This window comes from Gastrolobium bilobum, unplaced genomic scaffold, assembly GCF_033153095.1.
Source record: "Gastrolobium bilobum isolate Gb01-03AN ecotype WA unplaced genomic scaffold, APGP_CSIRO_Gbil_v1 utg10862, whole genome shotgun sequence".
In the NCBI taxonomy this organism is placed as follows: Eukaryota; Viridiplantae; Streptophyta; class Magnoliopsida; order Fabales; family Fabaceae; genus Gastrolobium; species Gastrolobium bilobum.
In genome coordinates, this window is record NW_026897833.1 from 191,678 (window position 1) to 207,622 (window position 15,945).

The 15,945-nt window shown below is 35.0% G+C and overlaps 1 protein-coding gene across 1 annotated transcript; it reads left to right on the top strand.

Annotated features, from left to right (window-relative positions):
* The first annotated feature begins 1,734 nt into the window (after nt 1–1,734).
* Nucleotides 1,735–15,559, top strand: LOC133310716 (B3 domain-containing protein Os07g0563300). Its single transcript, XM_061511687.1, has 14 exons — nt 1,735–1,993; nt 3,388–3,469; nt 3,609–3,707; nt 4,809–5,133; nt 5,249–5,591; nt 5,707–5,803; nt 8,539–8,713; nt 9,183–9,262; nt 11,312–11,356; nt 11,441–11,704; nt 12,702–12,751; nt 13,146–13,259; nt 13,938–14,008; nt 14,309–15,559. The coding sequence occupies exons 1-14, from the start codon at nt 1,854–1,856 to the stop codon at nt 15,064–15,066; spliced, it is 2,643 nt and encodes an 880-aa protein (XP_061367671.1). The 5' UTR covers nt 1,735–1,853; the 3' UTR covers nt 15,067–15,559.
* Nucleotides 15,560–15,945: the final 386 nt, after the last annotated feature.

The following is a 15,945-nucleotide window of genomic DNA, read 5'->3' on the forward strand; positions in this document are numbered from 1 at the left end:
TTGTGCTTATCTCTCGTGATCTCCGTCACACAACTTTTGTATCTATATTTCTACATGCATATCAGAAAATTATTCATGCTCGATAACTTTCCATACCTAATTAAAGATCATACAATTTAATTAACTAGAATTACAAAAGTAAAGAACAGTAAGGTGTCCTTCAAAACAAAGTAGAAAGTAGAAGCATAAAGAATAAAACTATAGTCGAAACTCCCAAAAGCAGATAAAAAGTGCGCGTGTACTTACAAACCCCAGCGAGGCAAGTACGCCTTACGAGTCAAGACTTACGTGATTGCATGATTCCGCGCGGGCCATGCACGATAATTGGCTAACCCCATAAACAACTCTATTTCACCCCCCACTCTCGCGAGTCAACTAAATTCTGTTGTACTCGCTTGTTCCTCTCTCTTCACGTGGGCAAATTGGTCTTCTTAGTCTGCCACCCGTCAAATCCACTCAAATTACCACCATGCCAATGCATGTTCTTCGGGGACCATCTCATGTGAAAATTTACATGATCATGATCATGTCATGTTGAGAATCATAACCATATAAAGTTGGGTCAATGATAATAAGTGAGGAGAGAGAAAAATAATAAAATAGATAGTTACAAAATCATAACTATACAAAAGTGAATAAATAATAATAAAAGAGGAAAGAGAAACAATATTAAAATAGGTAATTACAAAATTATAACCGTTGATTTACCTTTGTATGGTTGTGATCTTCTTACGTGATCATATCATGTTTTTTTTTTCAGATGAAAAGATTCATTTCCATGTTCCTCCCTCCTCCGTGAAATACAAGAGCCATCGTATTCATTCAACTAGAATTAATAAAAATTTTAGTATGAAATTTAATATTAAATTTTATCTAAATATTTAGTCACAATTATTTAACTACGTTAAAAATATAATTAATTTTTAAATATAAGCTGGGCAAGAGTCCGTACACATAACATGGTTCCGCCGTTGGGTCAATATCCTCTCAAATTAAAACACTAATCAATTTGAGATTTTCAAATTTAGGAAAAAAGTTCAAGATATTTTTAAAAATATACTTTCCTATTTTATTATAAATTTTATTAGAATATCTTATATTTTTTTCTCAAATAAAAAAATAATGCCGTTTTAATTGATTTGGGATTACAAGATATATTTTAACAGTAGAAATGTTAATCCTTCAAATTATTAATTAACATTGTAACGGAAAAAGGTAGGAATCAATAAATACTCTATTAATTGATGAATAATATTTTTAATATTTTAAAATTGGGTCCGGATAGACTTATACTGTCAATTTTGTGGTTAATTTGTTGATGCGTTAATTCTATTTATATTACACAATTTTAATTTATTAGATAGTGAGCCAATAAATGCAAATAAATTAATGACAAAACTTTGGTGTGAATTTTTTTTATTTTTATAAAATAAATATTTTTTGAAAAAATAAGTAATTTATCATTTGAAGATATGGAATGAAATTCGGATGAAGCGAGAAACATGGTTTAGAAAGGGAAGAAAAAAACGACGACGCCGGATATTGCGAATAAAGTTCCCACCAATAGCATAAAGGCAAATAAAAGCCCAACGAAACTGTTCTGTTTTGTGTTTTAAAACGCAAGCACGCACGCACTTTCTCTCACTTTAACGTTACTACTACAAACAATCGCTCTCTCTCTCTCTCTCTGTGTGTGTGTGTGTCTGTATCTCTCTCACACACACATTCACACATATGATTACAGATCAGGCCGCACCAACCGTTCGAGCTTTCGCGTTTTGCAGAAGCATCTTCGAGCTGCTGCGGATTCCTTAGGGTTTTATTGTTCGTTTGATTTTGATAGAGAAGTTTCAATGGCTTCTGCTTCGTCTTCTTCTTCCTCGTCGTCCAAGCTCTGCTACAACCCTGACTGCAAAGAATTCAAGTCCGAAAGACCTAAACAAGGTTGGAAACTTCGTTCCGGAGAACGAGCCGAGCTTTGCGATCGATGCGGGTAACTGATTTCGCACTATTTTGTTGACTTTTAACGGCGTTTTCTTTCAATTTCTTTTCTTTTTCTTTCTTTCTTTCCTTTTATGCCGTTTCTAGGTTTCTCGAGCTTGGCATTTTTTTTTTACTTTTCCTTGCAGCGAGTTCCATCATGTTGTTGTGTTATGTTACGTGATTTGTATTGGCTGAGATATCTTGGTTTTGGTGTTGCTTCTGCAAAATTTGTGTAAAGTTTACTGCTTTAGCTTCTTGTTTTGGAATTTAGCTGTGTTATCGGGTGTTTTGGAATTGTGCTATGAATTGGGGATTAGTTTTAAGCGACATAGAGAAAACTTTGATGGTTTTGAATTAAATGCCCGGTGGGTCTCTCTCTCTCTCTCTCTCTTTGATTCCACTAGTGTTGGTTACGCAACATGAGCCTGGGTGGAGTGGAGTTAACCGTCTCTCATTCATTAAACCTATTTTACTTTTTTCTAATGTAAAAGTCTGGAATGAGAATATGTGATTAACGATTGCTAATTTATTTTAGTGCCATTGTGTCTCAGTTTTTATAACTTTAATACAATATCTCCGAGATCTCCTTTAAAAGGGGGACCAAAGGGGCCTTTTAATTAATTTTTTTCTTTTCTTTTTTCTTTTTGGTTCTCTACACTTTTGGGAGTTTGTCTTTTCCTAATTTTTCTTGGGAGATGTTTTACTCTTTAAGCTATGTTTGGATGGAGGATAATGAAGTAAGAGGGAACGGAAGGTAACTGGGAGTTTTTTGAAATGGGAGAGCTATAGCACCATATCACATGCAACCTGCCTTTGTGCCATGCTATGTGCGCCATATGCTCTATATTATCTTTGCTATTATAAAGTTCCGTGATATCTTTATATTTCTGGTCATGGATTACCCTAAACCCCATTCTTTTTCCTATTACACTTTGCATCCGAAAAGATCCGGTTTGTATGAGTTCACTGGCGACCCAGTTCTCTCTTCTCTGGCAACCTCTGTACCTCTTCCCCGGTTATTACATTCTTTCCTTTGCTGGGCTGGCCACACTTGATTTCTTCCATCCAGTGATGGCTGGGAGTTCTATGTGTTCTTTGGTCAAAAAGAATTTGTCATCATTGCATAAGTGTATTTCTTATCTCTTATCAGGTTAGGTAACACATGTTGATCTAACTGATTGCATAAATATTTTTCATTGTTTGCTTATGAAGGAAAGAAAAAATAAATAATTACCTTTTGAATGTTTGTACTCACTAATTCATCTATTAATCAAGAATTTATTTGGACATATTTTAACAATTATTCCCATTGCTTATCTCATTTTTAGTTGTATTATTATTTTCATATATTATGCATATATACTATTTCTTTTTATAAAATCTGGTTGTTACTGTGATACTTAGTACTGCTTTTGAAGAGGGAAGATTTTGCGAAACTTTTCACTTGAATGCTTCTGGTTGGAGGAATTGTGAGACTTGTAGGAAGGTGAGCCAAATATTCTTTTTGTAATTGCTTAAAGTGCTTTATGTATGGTACTACCTTAGATGCTAAATAAATTTACATAGGCTCCCCAGGCTGTGTTTGCATTATTTAGTTTTAACTGATGATGATTCTTTCTTTGCAGCGGATTCATTGTGGATGTATTGTCTCAGATAATTCCTTTATGCTGTTGGATCCTGGAGGAATTGAATGCAGTGGATGTGCAAGGGAACATAGTATTTTGGTAGGTTTCTCTATAAATTGTGAGGACATTTATTCCCCCCTGTTGGAAGAGGTGTGAATCCTCTCCGACAGATTTCTTATGTGTTCAAGTTTATTTATTGCATGAAACAACTGGAAGCATGGGTCTAGTTTATTGATACGTTTCAAAAAACATCACATGTATACTTTTTTTACTGGCAAAAACCTGTGCTCAATACAGAGAAAAATATTTTCTTTTCTCCTTTGAGCGCAGGTTTTTCTTTTCTGGCCCAAGTGTATCTTATTTTTATCACGATTTTCCCCCTTTATTTTTGGGCCTACATATTTGACTTTTCTAGCATGAATCATCATGTGGATGATGTGCATCCTTTTTACATCTTTTCTGGTGAAATAAACTCCAGAAGTTTCCATCTTATTGTGAATGGAGACTAGAGAAAAAGATTCTTCTATTGTGAAACCAAAAGTTCCTTGATCCTTGACGGTTAATCAGAAAGAAAGGGATATTAACCAATTCATTTGAGGTCTATGCTACAAAATCAAAACATGTTGAAGTTGGAAATTCTTCTCTCTATCTGGCAAAAAAATAAAATAAAAATTCATTGAAATCAATTATGACGAGTGTTGCATTTGTTACTGTTTTAAATTATTATTTTAATTTTCCTTCCCTGCTCTTTTGATTAAATTCTGGATTTACATGTTGTCAAGAAATTCAAATGTATCCAAATTTTTGGTTGTATAAATTCCTGAAAATAATACTTTTCAACACCCTTTTGCATTAAATTTGAACTTTTTTCTCCATCTTTACCCTCCCTTTTACCTTTTTTTATTATTATTACTTTTTTTTGTGTGGTGTGATGTCTAACTTTCTGAATTCCGATCTAGTCTGGGCTTGCTTTTGTCTTTCCCCGAGGTTATCCTAAGCTAAAAATATCTTATCTGGAAATTAATATTGTGTTGCTAGTTTTGGCTTATATCTCTTAATCATAAATTTCATGATGAGCAATTGAGCTCCGATTCATGGTTATGAATTGATGGTTGGACAGTATTTCATTATCATAGTCTGTTTGTATGCAACATTGTTTGCACGGTTACCTTATTCCTTATATTCCGTTATTTGTGTCAGTCGTCGATCCGGCCATGGCCACAATCTTTTTCCTTTCAAAATCGTTTGTCTGATAGACTTAGAGACCTGCCTGCAAAAAGTTGGAATCAATTACTTAGATCTGGTCCTGTACCATGGAAGGAAGCACCCAGTCTACTCAATTCAGTTTCTTCATCTGACATGTATCCGGATGTGTCCTCTCTAGTTGAATTATCAAATAAAGTTGACAAAATTTATGGCAATGAAACGTTTCCTGTCTCTTCCTTGGAAAAGAAAAATGAGGATTTGTCTGGAATATCTAATTGGAGCACTAAGCTTGGTTCACGGGAAATGATGCTTATGAATGGTAATTATGGCTTTGATCTTCTATTTTCACATTTTTCTGTTATCAGGTGGGAGATGAAGGAGTCTCTTAATAACATGGAGATAGCTTCATGACTTGATTCTTTATTATATTGCAGGAATGAGGAATGAAGACAAATCAAGTTCATGTTTAAATATTTGCCAGCAGTCTCCTTCTCTGAAGGAAGATTCATCTCCACAAGCATTTGGTTTGTCTATACCTTACACTTCTCCAAATGAAAGAAATGGTCAAATTGGGGTAACTGGAAATCATCTACAACAAAATCCTCCACCTCCTCCAGGAAAACAATTTAGTGGCCCTGTTCATTTATCACTTGACTCATTAGGTGAAACTCAGGTTCACAATGGACGGCCTCGAGTAGATGACCGAGGAAGAAACCAGTTACTACCACGATACTGGCCCAGGTGTACTGAGCTGGAGTTACAGAAAATATCTATTGAGTATCCTTCAAATTATGAATCATGGTCATGATTTTCTTGATATTTTTAATGTGCTTCCTTTTCTGTTGTGTCTAAAATCATAGATGAAAGGTAATATCCCTTAACTTCATACAAGTTCTAATTCTGCCATTACTCCATTGTTTCAAAAAACCTTGAGTGCTAGTGATGCTGGGCGAATTGGGCGTTTAGTGCTACCAAAAAAATGTGCCGAGGTTAGTCATGAGATTCCCTTTTTTGAACTATTATTAATGAAAAAAAATCTTTTTTGCATTGAATATAACTTATGTGGATGCATAATGTTTGTTGAAATTATGGAGGTTTAGGTAAGGAAGGAGAGAAGAGAAAATAAACATACTGAAAAATATTCTCTTGGGTATAATGATGGTGAAATTAAAGATAAAGCACTAACTCCTATTTATAGTGATACTAGACTCCTGATCTTAATTAAACATGGATACAAATCGAAATCGTGAAATATAATGAAATATGGAAACCATTCCTAAAATACCATCTAAGATATTTTAAAATATTCTTATTGTACTATGAATTTTTTTCTAGGTATCCTAACACTTTTCCTCATGCTAAAGCTTAGCTTTTTTTTAGTCAAAAACTGTTTTTTTTTTTTTGGGGGGGGGGGGGGGAAATCACTTTTACTACAAAGTCCATTTGGATTTCTGCTTAAAAAAAAGAGTAGAAGTCACAAAAAAGCCAAAAAAACCTACTTTTTGAAAGCTAAAAAATTTGGGATGACGACTAAAATGCCACACTATCACAAAAAATTACCTAAATGCCACAGACCGGAAATTATTTTCAAAATGCCACGTCCCACGTCACCTAACTCGCTACAACATCGGGGGAGTTAGGTGTGGACACGTAGCAGCAGGTTCATGGCCACCCCGATGCACAGTGCAGCGAGATTACGTGGCAGACAATGTGTCAAACTCGCTATGCTGCATAGCATGTTACGTGCCAGCTTGGCATGTTATGTGTCTGACATGTGTCAAACATGTCAAACTCGCTATGCTGCATAGCATGTTACGTGTCAGCTTTTCTGACACGTGGCCATACATAGCATATAATGTGTAAGTAGCCCAGCAGTCTAGCATTTTTAGTCTAATAAATTCATAGCTCCTAAAAATAATTAATTAACAGTTCTAAAATAATTTAAAGTAATAAAAATAAATTAAACTAAATTAATTAATAGACATAAATTAAATTTAATTCATTAACACTCCTAAATTAAATTAAATTACTTAACAGTTAAATTATTTTTAACTTAATATAAACTAAATTAAATAAAATTAATTAATACTTCTAAAAATAATTAATTAACAGTTCTAAAATAATTTAAATTAATATAGACGAAATTAAACTAAATTAATTAAAAAAGAAATTTAATTTAATTCATTAACACTCCTAAATTAAATTAAATTATTTAATAGTTAAAAATAATTTAAATTAACATAAACTAAATTAAATTATTTAAAACACCTACATTAAATTAAATTAATTAATACACATAAATTAAATTAAATTAACAGTCCTAAATTAAATTATTTTAACATAAGTTATTTAAAACTAAAATATTCAAACCAATATTAATTTTCCTTAAATCATTTTATTTGAAAATATAAAATTCGATAATTAAAATTATCCTATAATTTATTAGACCACAATGATGCAAGAAATGGGAAGGGAAATGGTGAATTTATTAGACCAAAAATGCTGGACTACTTACACATAATATGCTATGCAGCACAGGATGTATGGCCATGGCCACGTGTCAAAAAAGCTGACACGTAATATGCTATGTAGCATAGCGAGTTTGACACGTGTAAGACACGTAACATGCTAAGTTGGCACGTTTGCTATGTAGCATAGCAAGTTTGACATGCTGTCTGCCACGTAATCTCGCTGCACTGTGCAGCGGCTTACGTGGCCATGAACCTGCTGCCACGTGTCCACACCTAACTCACCAGATGTTGTAGCGAGTTAGGTGACATAGCATTTTGAAAAAATTCCGGTCCGTGGAATTCTGATAACTTTTTGTGAATAGTGTGACATTTTGGTCGTTGTCTCAAAAAAATTAGCTTCTAAAAAAAGCAGAAGTCAAAAGTCAAATATTTTTTAAAAAATTTAAATAGCTTTAGCTTTTGTAAAAAACACTTCTAAAATAAGCAAGGCATAAAAAGTCATCTTTTTACAAGCCCATCCAAACGGGCCCTAAGTTTTGAGCTTGTTACACTTAAACACATGAAAATAAAATAAACTAAAAAGATATAACTTGGTGGCAGGCAGCAGCATTTGGGACCGGAGATGAATAGTTGCCAAAATAATGACTAACTAAGGATAGACACCAGAAAGAATGTCAAGAAACCAGAAAAGAACTGATGTGCATGTTGCAATCTGTGTCTCAAGTACATAGCAAAGGCTCTATTATATAACTGGATATAATAATTACATAATAATAATAATCAATGTGGAACTACATCCCCCACAGTTTTCCACTCTATTTACAATATTCACAACAAAGCACATGCATCCAGTAGAATTAGTTATTACTCATTATATATATGTGTGCTTATTAGTTCCTCTTGTAATTAATGGTCTATATAGTATAATACCTACCTGCTTGGGCTGATTAAACACACTATTTTACCTTGAATCTTCCTCTCCTAATTCAATAATTATCATCTTTACAGTGGCTTGATGGACCATGTCTAGTTTGTGCAATTTCTTGTCTCTAAAGCTATTTATTTTTGTTTTAAGTGCAGTTTAATATATGAAGAGTAGAAACCCTCACTGTATTATTTTGGTTTTCTATGTGCAATTATGGGATTGCTTCTGGGCATTAACAATATATTCTGGTTTATTTGGCATAGCCATCTTATTTTGTCTTTGAGCGTTTAATGTAATGTATAATTTGATATTCTGCTGCATGAGACAGGCCCACTTCCCTAAAATTTATCAGCCTGAAGGACTGCCGCTCAAAATCCTTGATGCAAAAGGCAAGGAATGGATATTTCAGTTTCGCTTCTGGCCCAACAATAACAGCAGAATGTATGTTTTAGAGGGTGTCACTCCCTGCATACAGTCCATGCAGTTGCAAGCTGGTGACACAGGTACTGAAGGCAATTAATGTGTTGGAATATACGGAGTATTCTTCTTGGTTCACTCCTAAGCTGTACCTTGCTTTTTCATGTGTCAGATTTGCACGAACCTTCCTTGTTGTCCAGTCTGCTTTGGAGTACTTCCACATATGAACTTGATGCTGTTTTATTTATTGAGATGATTTTTGTTTTCTACAATATACGATATGTTTGGTGTTAAAAATTGCTTGATATAACATTTTTCATATTATTCATTTGTTTTTACAACAAAAACCAAGGCCTATCCCCCTATGCTGTATTTAGGTTTTATAGATTTATCTGCTTGTATTTAGGTCTTGCTTTTGTTAATACCTGTTGAATTTGCTGTGTTATGTGCTTGTCTTTTTTTCTCATTGCTCTTCTGTGTCTTACCATCGCACTGTCATTAAGTGATTATCATTCTGAGTTCTTGTTTTGTGGCTGAGCTGAAATTATTTTTCAGTAACGTTTAGTCGGTTGGAGCCAGAAGGGAGATTGGTTATGGGGTTTCGAAAAGTTTCAGGTGCTACCCCATCTGATCAGGTATGGCCTTTAACAAGTAAAATGTATAATTTTTTGAACTGTGGAATTTATACGCCTCCTCTTGAACTGTACTTTCTTATATGCCCTCCTAGTGGTTAAGGCTTGTTGTGGTGGTTGTGTAATTATATGTTTTAATTAGGTGTGGAAGTTAGATCCATTAATCCATTATTCATCTAGTCAATCCATATCTAAATCCAATCGAATCCATCCAGTTACAACAATAGATTCAATGGATTGGGTCAGTTATTATAAATGGATGGTTAATGAATCAATCAAAATTCTTATTGGATATCCAATAATCAAAATGAACTGACACAGCACAACATTAAACCTTTTTTCTTAAATATTTTTATATTTTTCTTCAACTTTATGCCCTATAGAAATTATTTCTCTCTCACTCTGTATCATATATTTTTTTGTCTCTGAACTTTTTTTTTCTGTGGAAACAAACACCACCACATCAAGGCTAAGAAAATCTTCAGCCAATAAGACCTCTAGCTTCTCTGAAGAGCAAGCATTCTATGTTGGTTCTTGTTCAGTTCTGCTGCTGCTGCTTTTTTTTCCCTGAACTGCTTGCTTGCCCGGGTGACTAATGAGAGTCAAAGAGAAAAAGTGAAGGTGTTCTGTTCCTAATTTCCTTCACTTCAATTAACACATAACTGAAGTTAAATACTGCAACACATCCATATATTTAACAGAAGTTCACATACAACACAAGTGGTTAGACCTCTCCAAGTAGCACTGTCCTTCACTAACTACCCTTACACAAACCAATAACTGACTGCGTTTCTAACTCAGGATTAATTTATCCTCTTATTACAATATGGAAACTGTCCTAAGCGTTGTCCTAAACTGCCTGTATTTTCTAAACTACCCATAACTTCCTATAACTAACATAAAATGTGTGCTCCATCACATTATTACAACATAGTAACTACACATTATTCGTTCTAGTATAAACCTTCAAAGGTTTAGGACCACCAATTCCCTTGTATATATCTGAAGGGAATGGGATGGAGGTTTTAGAGAGAGCAAGGGAAATTATGTAGTGGATGAGCAAGGGTGGAGGAGGGAGTTGATTTACAGGGCGAGGGGGAAGGGTGTTGTTGGGTTCTATTTGCAAAGTATGGGACTTGGAGTACCACATTGGTTGTATGGGCAACTAATGTGAGGTTTATAAGGCCTTGGGTACTCTCACCCTTTGAGCTAGCTTTTGGGGTGGTGCATTCCAAGGTCTCATCAAATGGTATCAGAGCATCCATCACGTGGAGTGTGTGTGGGGGCACGCACTAGGGAAGCGTGGTGGAATGTTGGGTTCTATTTGCAAGGTATGGGACTTGAAGTCTCACATTGGTTGTATGGGCAATTAATGTGGGCTTTATAAGGTCTTGGGCAGTCCCACCCTTTGAGCTAGCTTTTTGGGGTGATGCATCCCAAGGTCTCATCAGGTGCGTGCGTTTGTATTTTAATAAAAAATTATTTTAAATGAATGGGTTGGATATCCATCCATCAAAATGAGTCACAGATAGGTTGGATGATTTGAACAATTTTTTAAAAGATTCTAAATAAATTAATGGCTTATTTTTTATTAATCCATTTTGATCTATCAAAACTCATCCTATCCATCCATTTGCCAAACTAGTTTGAATGTAGATTATATGGTTTATTGAAGCTGGCTTAGGTCAAACTCTAGCTGGATGCTTGCAAGGAAAGCTATACTTGTGAAATCAATTAGGTGTTATACATAACGAATCAGCATTCGCCTGTACAGAGAATTTTTCAATATAGGATGAAGGTTCTATGATGCCCTAGTGTAGTTCCTGACTTCAAGTTATATTGTCCAGATTCAGCTTAGCTTACCGTGACTAATCATCTAGTTGTGGAGATTTTGTAATAGATGATAATCCATCAATTTAATAAATCAGTGTTTATTTATGCAGTTGCATGTTTTGTATATTATACGTCCATCCATTTATATATAGTTTGCTGAAATTTTGGATGTTTCAAATGAAAATTTACATCTATTGTTTGTATATTTCCTGTTTGCAGGACAATGAAACAAATAAGTCTGGAAATGGATTCTCTGCGCTTGAAGTTAGTGTCACAAAACTAATGGCACTGGAACTGCAAATATTCATCATTTAAGATATTCTCACTTGCTTTCAATCTGTTATGTAGGTTGAGCTGGCTGATCCTAATTCATGGTCTAAAGTGGATAAGTCTGGCTACATAGCAAAAGAAGCACTGGGGAACAAATCTTCAATCTCTAGAAAGAGAAAGAGCAGCATTTTGGGTTCAAAGAGTAAACGTCTAAAAATTGAAAATGAGGACCTAATAGAGCTGAAGATTACATGGCAAGAAGCTCAAGGCCTGCTCCGTCCCCCACCTAACCATGTTCCCAGCATTGTGGTGATTGAAGGTTTTGAATTTGAGGAATATGAGGTACCTTTCTTCTTTCTTCACATCAGAAATGATTCAAACTGTTAATGTTATACTTTTTAGTGACATGATATTCTGAAGCTATATAAGGTTAAAAGATGTTCATTTGGTTGGATATTCCTAAGAATTTCTGATAGAGCACAACAATGCTCGAATAAAACAAGTGGTATAGTTTTTGTGACAAACACTGGCAGGCACATTTCTTGTAACAGCATGATATGTTTGTCCTTTAAAGGACCACAGATATTGTTAACATGTGAAGTTGTATCATGAAAAACCCATTTCCAGTTATTGAGGAAGAATCTAGGAAAATGGTCCTAAACCAAGGTTACATTAATCCTTTTAGTGTTTGCAAGGACAAGTTGAACCTTTCTTTGGTGGTGATCACCGATAATGAGCATTGATATGCTTTCTCAAATTCATATAAATTTAATCAAATGACATTTCTACTTTGGCCATGATGCAGGTAATACAATTGATCCATGATGTTGATTTGGTTAGGTGAAGTGTGACCAATCTATAATATGTAGTTGTAAGACTTCCAAGTAATGTTTGACAATTGAAACTTCAAAGTCTCAGGGTCAAAGTACCGGGATATAAGGGGAATGGAAGAGAGTTAATGGGTGTATTTTAGTACCATTTATTATCCTCAACTGACATTAGTTGAACTATTACATAATGTGACATTTCATGTGTTTTCTTGTTCTTATATTCTTTACGGTTTTTTATCAAGTAGGAAATTGCATTATTATTTGTATATGCTAGTTGCTAGTTGCTTGATCGTCACATTCCTAAACCTTTCTTCTTCCCTTTCCTCTGGTAGCCCTTCAAGATAAATACATCTTTAATTGAAATACTAAAGTCACTAGATTGGTGCTTATAATGTTGGATTGATGATCATAGTGTGTATCTTTGTTGTCGTCTTTTTGCTTTATTCCACTGAAAGATTTGGAAATTGTTATGCATTGTGGAATCCCTTATGCTGAGATTGCTTTAACAGGATGCTCCTGTGCTTGGGAAGCCAACCATTTTCACCACTGGTAATGTGGGGTAAATCACTTATCCTAGATTTCCATCACTTATCTGTGATTAGATCCATTGAAATATCTTCGGCATAGTTTTGAGAGTTTGTAGAATGATGATCTGTTTGTTGTATGAATAGCATGGTTAACAGAAGTCAAGGAAAATTGATATTTTTAATTTTTGTTGTTTTAATGATGACATGTGGTATTATGAATTGGTAATGCTTTCTATTACCTGAAGACAAGCATTGAAGGGATATTATGTGTGTATTCTATTGTTGTGCGTGTGTTATCAGTTAACACCTAAAAAACGTTTTATACTTTTTTTTCTACAATTTAATTGACTTATTTATCCTGGGTAATTTATTCTGTTCATTTAACCAAGTATATAAATTGCCAGTAATGAGCTTTATTTGTGCCAGTGAAAAGATCCAGTGGGCTCAATGCGAATTTTGTCTTAAGTGGCGCAAATTACCAGCAAGTGCACTTCTTCCATCAAAATGGACATGTTCTGATAATTCATGGGACCTGGAAAGGTACAAGAGTGATCCATTCTCGTAGTTTTCACATGCAGTTTTGGTCCATTGTGCATTTTTTTTCTATTCTGTTTCTTCTGCTGCAAATGTGTGGATGAAATTAAAGAGCATTCCCGGGTGAATAAGAATGGATTTCATTTAGACCATTCATACTGTATGGTTATGGGCCAACCGTGATGTGCGATGAGAGAATGTTTCATTATTTAAGATATATCCAGACTATTTACTCTCATAATTTAGAAGTGGTATATCCATGTATGTCTTGCTTTATTTTGGATTCTTTTGACATCAGATCAGATGCTAAGATAAGCATTACATACATAGGTGTCCAGCACCAATATTTTATGCCAACGTACAGAATGCTTGATAGGAACCTAACTTTGTTTATTCTGTTTTTTGTGTTTTGGTTTTTGTTTTTAGTTGGATTCTTGTCACATTGACTATATTTTTTATACTTTCTTTACTTAGCATACCCTTCTACACGTACTATGTGGTTTGTGGGAGAGAAAATAGAAACCGGGAAGATAGGAGCTGGAAAATTTTATGAAACCATGCATCATCATGTTTAGATTCATTTTCACGTTTCAACTTGTTCACCTTATTGTAATTCTATATGAATATGTAACCAACCAATACATTAGTGAATTACTTTATTCTTTGAATCCTTCATGCTACCAGATCTTCGTGTTCATCACCACAAGAGCTGACCGGAGAACAGCTTGAGAATCTGCTACCCTCTCGTAATGCAGGTTTGAATTGTTTTTTTCCTTCTTAAAACAATGTCTTGGATTCCTTCTCTCTAATGATGTAGTAGTTAAAAAGGGCAAACCCTGGTGCATAAGGCTCCCAGTCTTGCGAGGCTTGGGGTGAGGGTTGATTGTACGCAATCTACAAAAAGGCTACTTTCAAACTTGAATCCATGATCTTCTATTCATAAGGAGAAATCTTACCGCTGCTCCAAGACTCGTCCTCAATGATATAGTATTTAATATAATGAATTTCTAAACTAGGGTATAGTAACAACTACATTAAATGCATTTCTTTGGCAGCTGTTTCCAAGAAAAGGAAGGCTGCCAAGCAGGATCCTGATAATGTTGAGGCTTTAGAAGGACTTGACACACTTGCAGACCTAGCTATCTCGGGAGAGTGTGAGGCACTCCCGGCTTCTGTCCAGGCCACAACGAAACACCCACGGCATAGACCTGGCTGCTCTTGCATTGTTTGCATTCAGCCTCCAAGTGGGAAGGGCCCCAAGCATAAGCAGACATGCACTTGTAATGTATGCTTAACAGTGAAGCGCCGTTTTCGTACCCTAATGTTACGGCGTGAGAAGAAACAATCGGAAAGAGAGGCAGAGACAACACGGAAAAAGGAGCAGCAGCTGTTACCTTCATCTGAAATTTTGATTGATGATGATTCACTGGCATGTAATAACACGGGAGATAATAGCCCAAACCAGAACCGGGAGGGCGTTGATGGTTCTGATGATAATCCCAAACGGATAAAATTATCTGCCTTGCCATTCAAAGGCCAAATTGACCTCAATATCCAGCCAGAGCGAGAGGAAGAGTTATCACCTAGTTCTGATTCCGGTAGCATGGTGAAGGTGCTCCCTGATGCTACTGAAAGGTATATCAGACAGCGGTGTATGTTGAAATCTGCTGCTACAGATTCATCAAGCAGTCAGTCACAGCGAGTTGGAGATGGAATGAGAGAAGAGGAACTAAGTAATGGTGTTGTAGCCCTTGGAAACAATAGTCATAATGCTGATCAGGAACATGCCCAAGCTTTGTCTATGAATGTGTGAAACTCCATATTTGCTAGAACTTCCGGCGACATGTTCTTGCATAGCCATATAGAAGTGGGGGGAACTTTTTGCTATACATTTTTATCCACTTCGGTTTCTTGCTTTTTCAGTCTGTACATAAAGAGGGTAGGAAAAAAAAGGGCAATTGGTGAAAAGCTAATGATATATTCCGGTAATGTTATCGGACATCACAGCAGTTAGTTTAGGGAAATTATTAAATGCAGCTGAATGGGGTAGTAGGTTGAAGCTATTTATTTTCTTGAGATCTCAACTTGCCACCTCCGTTCAACAACATTGAAAAAGTAACTAGGCCTAATTTTTTCCCCCAATTTTTTTAGCCTCTAAGATGTTTCTAGTAAATGAAAATGAAGATTACCAGCTAAAGCAAGCTAGTTTAGCCTGTTGATTTAGCAGAGTATTTTGTTAGGGTGTTTGGCTTGTTGGGTCTATAAATAGTTCATTAGTGTAAACATTTGAGATATTTTTAATGATTTTATGAAATTAATATTTCCTTTATTTAAAGAGCATATGAACTTGAGTCAGGAACATTCTTCCCATAAGCACTTCTTTTTTTGGTAGACATTCCTATAAGCACTTTAGGTTTGTTTAAGGTGGGGACAAGTTGACTCACACATCACCCATATTCAATTAATAAAAAAAATGCCTTAAGTACAAAGTACAAATCATGAAGACATCTTTTGTGATTATGAAATTAATTTTTTCACAAATAATCTCTCTTCCTTTCCCCTCCCCTTCAATTCCCCAATCAGATATGTGACTTTATTGTTGAAAAAATCTCGTTGTGTTTTTTTAATACTATTCTAATCCACTTACGTTAATTACTTGCAATCATAATTGTAATAATGTTTAGATTCCTTA

Excerpts from the sequence above, each read along its gene's own strand:
- LOC133310716 (XM_061511687.1), top strand. The coding sequence starts at position 1,854 with ATGGCTTCTGCTTCGTCTTCTTCTTCCTCGTCGTCCAAGCTCTGCTAC. Across the intron at positions 3,470-3,608 it reads ATTGTGAGACTTGTAGGAAG|CGGATTCATTGTGGATGTAT; the intron begins GTGAGCCAAATA and ends CTTTCTTTGCAG. Across the intron at positions 9,263-11,311 it reads GTGCTACCCCATCTGATCAG|GACAATGAAACAAATAAGTC; the intron begins GTATGGCCTTTA and ends TCCTGTTTGCAG.